The sequence below is a fragment of the Palaemon carinicauda genome, chromosome 21 (genome assembly GCF_036898095.1).
Source record: "Palaemon carinicauda isolate YSFRI2023 chromosome 21, ASM3689809v2, whole genome shotgun sequence".
NCBI lineage: Eukaryota > Metazoa > Arthropoda > Malacostraca > Decapoda > Palaemonidae > Palaemon > Palaemon carinicauda.
In genome coordinates, this window is record NC_090745.1 from 111,985,506 (window position 1) to 111,993,005 (window position 7,500).

A 7,500-nucleotide genomic window follows, 5' to 3' on the forward strand; every position below is an offset into this window, starting at 1 on the left:
ATTTATTATTATTATTATTATTATTATTATTACTTGCTAAGCTACAAACCTAGTTAGAAAAGTGGGATGCTATAAGCCCAAGGGGTCTAACAGGAAAATAGTCCAGTGAGGAAAGGAAATAAGGAAATAAACTACAAGAGAAGTTTAGGAACAATATCATCCTTAAAATAAATCTTTCATATCCAAACTATAAAACTTCAAAATAACAAGAGGAAGAGAAACAATATAGAATAGTGTGCTTGAGTCATAAAGCAAGAGAACTCTAACCCAAGACAGTGGAAGACCATGGTATAGAGGATATGGCATTACCCAAGACTAGAGAACAATGGTTTGATTTTGGTGTGTCCTTCTCTTAGAAGAGTTGCTGAACATTGTACGAGGGGTCAAATAGTTGGCACTTAACAACACCAATAAAAATTGTTACTACCATACTAGACGACTAGTAAAATTTGACTGAGGCCCTTTGCGTCAATAGGCGTAGGAAGAGATGATGATGATAATGATGACTACAATACTTGTTATTTCAGAAGAAAGTACTTCTAGCGGTGGCCCTGGTCCTCTCCGTCCAACAGACTTCCGCAGCTCCAAAGGTCGAGAATGAGCAACTCGAGATACGACCGACGAAAGAGGAAACGGCGCCAGATAGCGAGCAGAGCCAAAGGGACGACAAACGTATGAAATACCACGTCCGTTTCTGTTTAGTTTTTTCTTTCGCTTTAAGTGTCCTTCTCTATCTCTGTACTTTTGATTTATGTTAATTTTTTTTAAAAGTTAAAATACAGCTATAAGAAGTAATAGATAACAACATAAAATATCTTAAGATCAGTAACAACGATAAAATAGATCTGTCATATATAAACGATGAAAAGAGACTACTGTGTGAGTATTAACTCAAAAAAGAGACTTCTAACCATTGCTTCTGTCAATCATAAGACACCTCAAAACCTTTCTTATTTTCTCTTTCAGTCTTCATCGCCCTCATCCAAGTCCCTCCTGATGAGTGTGACACCGAGGATGGCAAAGTGGGCACTTGCATGCCCTCCTACGAGTGCACCAAACGCGGAGGGGTGGGGTCCGGGGGCTGCGCCAAGGCCTTCGGTACCTGCTGTCTAGGTAATCTCCTTTTGAGCGTGTCCAGCTGTGCATTTCTTCCCAAGAAATAGAACATTTGCATTGGAGGGTACTAACATTGTACCCCTCGCTGCACACCCTGTTATCAAATTGTTCTTTGCAGTGTCCTTTCGAGGTCTTCCCGCTCCAAAAACCAGGAGTAGAATTGCTTATACTAACAGCTGCATTACTTTTATGAATTTTTACTTCTTTTTTAGTCCAAGTCTAATAAAAACAATATAATAATAAAAATAGCAATATTAACATTTACAACAGAAACAACAGTAATAAAAGTAATAATGATGGGAATTTAGTTTACCAAAAATGCCAATTGACTCTTATCATTCATATGTGGGTGGTGTCTAAAATTAACCTGTGCTTGCAGTTGAAAGAACGTGCAACAGTGAGACGAGTTTGAACAACACGTACTTCGTCAACCCGAGTGCGGAATCGGAGACTGTGGGGGCGTGCACCTTGACAATCAACAGGGCGTCGACCAGCATCTGCCAGATCCGACTAGACTTCATAAGTCTGAGACTCACGGATCCGGACACCGACGGATACTGCAACGATTTCTTCACGGCGTCTGGGGTCAACATGGAACCGAACACGATCTGTGGTAAAATCGACGGCCAGCATAGTAAGTGGAGGTTTTTAATTCGTTCTTACTTACTAGCCTCCTGGCTATTACAGTAGTAATGGGCTCGCCTAGTATTCGCGTTCGCCTAGTATTATTATTATTATTATTATTATCATTATTATTATTATTATTATTATTATTATTATTATTATTATTATTACTTGCTAAGCTGCAACACTATAGTCCATTTCTTTTAGCGATGCATATTTGCACCGACTCGCGGCGGTGCCCTTTTAGCTCGGAAAAGTTTCCGGATCGCTGATTGGTTGGACAAGATAATTCTAACATATCAGCGATCCGGAAACTTTTCCGAGCTAAAAGGGCACCGCCGCGAGTCGGTGCAAATATGCATCGCTAAAAGAAATGGACTATAGTTGGGATATGCTATAAGCCCTAGGGCTCCAACAGGGATAGTAATCCAGTGAGGAAAGGAAATAAGGAAAAATTGAAAAATCTAAGAACAGTAACAACATTAAAATAAATATTTCCTATATAAACTATAAAAACCTTAACAAAACAAAAGCAAGAGAAATAAGATAGAATAGTATGCCCGAGTGTACCATCAGGCAAGAGAACTCTAAACCAAGACAGTGGAAGACCGTGGTACAGAGGCTATGGCACTACCCAAGACTAGAGAACAATAGTTTGATTTCACTTCATTTGTGTAATTTCTTTTTAATGCTTTTGGTTTTCTTTCCTATAGTGTACTTGGACGTGGCTCCCAACGGCGGAGCGATCAAGCTGACAGTCGACAGACAAGAGCTAAATTCAAACAACAAAGAATGGAACATACAGGTGACTCAAATCTCGTGTGACTCCAAATATAAAGGTAAGTGATAGGATCTCGAATTCACCTGGGCTGGTTTTGAAGCTGAAGGGAACATTATCGGGGAATCTGGGCTGGTTTAGAAGCTGAAGAGAGAACATTATCGGGGAATCTGGGCTGGTTTTGAAGCTGAAGAGAGAACATTATCGGGGAATCTGGGCTGGGTTTGAAGATGAAGAGAACATTATCGGGGAATCTGGGCTGGTTTTGAAGCTGAAGAGAGAACATTATCGGGGAATCTGGGCTGGGTTTGAAGCTGAAGGGAACATTATCGGGGAATCTGGGCAGGTTTTGAAGCTGAAGGGAACATTATCGGGGAATCTGGGCTGGTTTTGAAGCTGAAGAGAACATTATCAGGGAATCTGGGCTGGTTTTGAAGCCAAAGAGAACATTATCGGGGAATCTGGGCTGGTTTTGAAGCTGAAGAGAACATTATCGGGGAATCTGGGCTGGTTTTGAAGCTGAAGAGAACATTGTCGGGGAATCTGGGCTGGTTTTGAAGCTGAAGAGAACATCATCGGGGAGAAATTATATGCCTTTTAATAAATCAATTACTTGATAAATAAATGAGAGGATAATGGTGAATACAGATAAACTGCAAAATTAATGATCCTTTGTTCTTGCCAAGAAGAACACTTCTTGCATAGTTTGGAACTGCAATTCACGTGACTGTAGAATGTTCACTGAACTACGAGCCTGTCGAATCCTCCAAGGACTCCAACTAAACCCCTGTAAATAAACTCAGTAGAATGGCCACAGTCCCGAAAAACTATACTAATTTAATTACACTGGCTGCCTATCAGAGCAAGAATTGAGTTTAAAATATGTACAATAACCCACCAAGTTATCAGAACCGGTCGTCCAAAATATCCAAGTGAATTGCTACATATTGTGCAGCCAACAAACACAAGAATAGTTTCAGGTGGTTCCAAATTATCACAACCAAGATGTATGTCTGTACTGTAGGTTCTAGAGCTTTCAAAGATGCGGCCCCAGACCAAGACTATACAATAAGCTCCCACTAGACATCCGAAAGACTGAAGATATTAAAGCTTTCTAGAGGAAACTGAAGACTTTCTTACTTTCTAATTGTTTCGATGATGTGGATTTGAGAATAAACGAGCAATATGCGGGGTGAAATGCTAAATGCCTTGGAATGTATACGATAAAATGAAAACGAGAGGCCCTGTAGAGAGTAGGGTTCGCCTGCAGTATAGGATCACACTGTTAGAAAAAACCGTAATTTTTATCCGAAATTCTCCGTAAAAATATAGTTCTCAGCCGTATTTCAGTAAAATATAGGCGACCGTAACTTTACCTTACTTTGTTATTATCTTTTAAGGGTGTGTGACCGTAACATCACTCAATATAACCGTTTTTAAAAGGGTAAAAATCTTGGAATAAATGTTGTCAGACTTTTACCGTTTTCTTTATGCAAAATTTTTAACAGTGCAGAGAAAACAGTCCTTAAAGTGATGTGTTAATCCCAAGTATCTTGCTTATTGATACTGAGCCAAATGTTAGAATCGCTACCTCAAATCTGAGAACATTACCAAAGGGCGTGTAGAGTCGACGACTTATTACTAAGACAGCATAATGAAAATAGAGTGAAGCCACACTGCTCAAAATTTGTCGTAAAACGGTAAAAATCATGGCATAAATATTGCCAGACATTTACTGTTTTAAAAACCGATATATTGACGTAACGAAGTGGATATTACGGCCACCAACCGTTTAAAGATAATAACAAAGTATGGTAAAATTACGGTCGCCTCTATTCTACTGAAATGCGGCTGAGAACAGTATAGTTTTACGGAGAATTTCCGATTAGTTAGTTTTTAACCATGTATGGAAGATTCTGAGAAATTATATCAGAAATATACATATCGCAGATCAACGCTTCAGGGAAGCGAATGTTATTGTGCGAATTTTGATGGTCAAGTGTCTCCTGAAATTAAGGTTAATAATGTTTAAAAACTTTCTAGGATAGGGTGATGAAGTGTGGGACAGAGATAGATGGAGAACGCTGGCCAGAAACATCGACCCCACACAAAAGTGGGAAAAGATGCAGACGAAGAAGAAAAAAAAGGTTTAAAACTTTCTGACTTGTTTGTAGAAAATGTGTGTTTTTTAAAGTCTTTTTTCATCATTAGTTATGGTTTTAGTGAACACATTTTCTACAAACAAGTCAGAAAGTTTTTTAAACATTATTTATCAGCCCCCGCAGTTCTGCCCCTAAAAAGAAATTGTATTTTTCTTTGACTTTCCTGGGTATTATTATTATCATTATTATTACTTGCTAAGCTACAACCCTAATGGGAAAAACAGGATAATAAAAGCCCAGGGGCTCCAACAGGGAAAATAGCTCAGTGAGGAAAGGAAACAAAGAAAAATAAAATATTTTAAGAAGAACAATGAGATTAAAATAAATATCTCCTATATAAACTATAAAAACTTTAACAAAATAAGAGGAAGAGAAATAAGATAGAATAGTGTGCCCGAGTGTACCCTCAAGCAAGAGAACTCAAACCCAAGACAGTGGAAGACCATGGTACAGAGGCTATGGCACTATCCAAGATAAAAGAACAATGGTTTGATTTTGGAGTGTCCTTCTCCTAGGAGAGCTGCTTACCATAGCTAAAGAGTCTCATCTACACTTACCAAGAAATTATATTTCTTTTAAGGTTAATAATGGTTTACATGTTCACATATTTTAATCGTGATATCAGTTTCCCACTAGCGAAGGGAATCATGGTATGATATTAAGACTATAGTCAATATTTTTTAGTGGGTGTCACGTGAATTTTAAAATCAAAGCCTGTTATGGCTTAATTCACTAGGGTGAAGTAGACCGTTCCCTTATAAAAAGGATCATATACAAGACAAATGGTAAAGAGCAGAAAGGAAACTATTTTCTTTATAACATAGTATTTATTACAAATAACCTTAAACCTAAACAATACCAAACTAACACGAAAAATACATAATGTATCGAACACACAGCAACGTATAACGTAATTAAATTTGACCAAGGTAAAATAGTCGGTACAAGACTTTCGGTCAACACCTAAAAGAAAACAGAAAATAAAAATGTTTTACAATAGCGACACCAGTTACACCAAAACTAACGTATCAACACAAAACCACAATACTTTCAAGTCACGTTTCATTAACATATTAAACATTTCATTAACATACAGAACAAAATTATAAAGTTACCTAAAAGAAACCCATGGAGAGATAAAGCACACGTAACAAAAGGTATCACCACCCAAGACGTATTACGATAAATGCTGTCCGCTCCTTAAACAAAATTACTCACATAAACAAACAATAATTATACACACTTTCTATATACAATATAGAATAACCATATAACCCAACAACATGTCACGAAGATTACCTTGGGATTCTTTCAGTGTATGTAAGGGCTACTGGACCACGTCCTTATACAGCCCCAATACTCCTCAAAGCAGAGCACCTCTTTGCTTGCCGACGAGCTTCCGACTCCCGTAGTCAAAATCTCTGCTATGTTATCGCTTCGTTAACAAGCCGCAGCGAGAGTCAAATGAGTGAGCAGCACTTTAAATACCTAACAGGCAAACGTCCTAATACATGTCATTATATTACATGACAGTGGGGCATATTTGCACCGACTCGTAAGGGTGCCCTTTTAGCTAGGAAAAGTTTCCTGATTGCTGATTGGTAGGAAGTATTCGAACAAAAATACTTCCGACCAATCAGCTCTTAGGAAAAATTCCGAGCTAAAAGGACACCCCTACGAGTCGGTGCAAATCTGACTCAATAAAAAAACTGACTATACATATACTGTAGAATTTCAGAGTTATTGTAAAGAGGTTTTGGTATTAAATGACATGGTCACAGTTGCAGTAAGACTTCAAAAGTCATTTATCAACCTTTTTGTTTTTAAATAAACGTAAATAAACGTAAAATGAATAACTGATCGGTGGTTTTGGCCAAGTCACGTTCTTCGATCAAAGTCTGAAGGAACTATAAGATAGGCTGTTACATGGACACCTCAAGAGTAGAAAGTCAAGATCTACGTGGAATAATAATACAAACTAGAAAAGCACTCGGAGGTGCAGACCTCCGCCACGATAGCTTATTTCTCGAGACCAGCTTGCCTTTCCCAGTATCAATTTAGACAGTAGGCGTATTTGAAGTGTGTGTGACAACCATGTGCGAACTTAGGGTTAAGGTTAGGGTTAATTTTGTAGACCTTTTAATCGACCTTGACCTTGACCTTTGACCAAGGACTTTCAAAACTGACACACTTCCACGTCTCAACAAAATTAGTCCCTAAAAGTTTCACTACTATATGAGTAGTAACCAGGAAGTGGTTCAAAAACAGAAAAAAAAAAAAAAATGACAAACAAGGGGCGTATAAACATAACCTCCTCCCAATCTCGTTGGCGGAGGTAACAAATAGAGAGCAAAAGGATGTTGGCGTTGTCGCTTAGTCATAATAACCTATCGATATTTGTGTGACTGATACTATCTTCATATCAGTAAGTTCGTTAAACTCCTCCCCAAACTTAACCTCAAAACAAACACGCAAGATAACGTTGGAATGATTGCGATGTGAGGGGGGGGGGGGGGGGGGGGCTAATGGCGTACATTTCAGCATGACTTTGATTGAAGTGTTTCTCTTAGAGCCAATCATCATCATCATCATCATCATCATCATCTCCTCCTACGCCTATTGACGTAAGAGACTTCACTTAGATTTCGACAGTCGTCCCTATCTTGAGCTTTTAATTCAATACTTCTCCAGTCATCATCTCCTACTTCATGCTTCATAGTCCTCAGCCATGTAGGCCTTGGGCTTCCAACCCTTCTAGTGCCTTGTGGATCCCAATTGAAAGTTCGGTAAGCTAATCTCTCTTGGGGAGTGGGAAGAGCA

General features: G+C 38.6%; 2 protein-coding genes across 2 annotated transcripts in view; one reads left to right on the forward strand and one right to left on the reverse strand.

Annotated features, from left to right (window-relative positions):
- The window catches only part of LOC137615408 (choline transporter-like 1), a 92,628-nt gene extending 86,436 nt beyond the window's left edge, over positions 1-6,192 (reverse strand). Inside the window, exon 1 of the mRNA XM_068345275.1 lies at positions 5,980-6,192. The gene's annotated coding sequence lies outside the window, so the exon portion shown is untranslated. The remainder of the gene's footprint in view (positions 1-5,979) is intronic.
- Positions 1-7,500, forward strand: part of LOC137615052 (uncharacterized) — a 17,350-nt gene that overhangs the window by 4,079 nt on the left and 5,771 nt on the right. The window contains exons 2-5 of the mRNA XM_068344684.1: positions 528-672; positions 967-1,113; positions 1,496-1,750; positions 2,454-2,579. Coding sequence (XP_068200785.1) covers positions 528-672; positions 967-1,113; positions 1,496-1,750; positions 2,454-2,579 — 673 coding nt within the window. The remainder of the gene's footprint in view (positions 1-527; positions 673-966; positions 1,114-1,495; positions 1,751-2,453; positions 2,580-7,500) is intronic.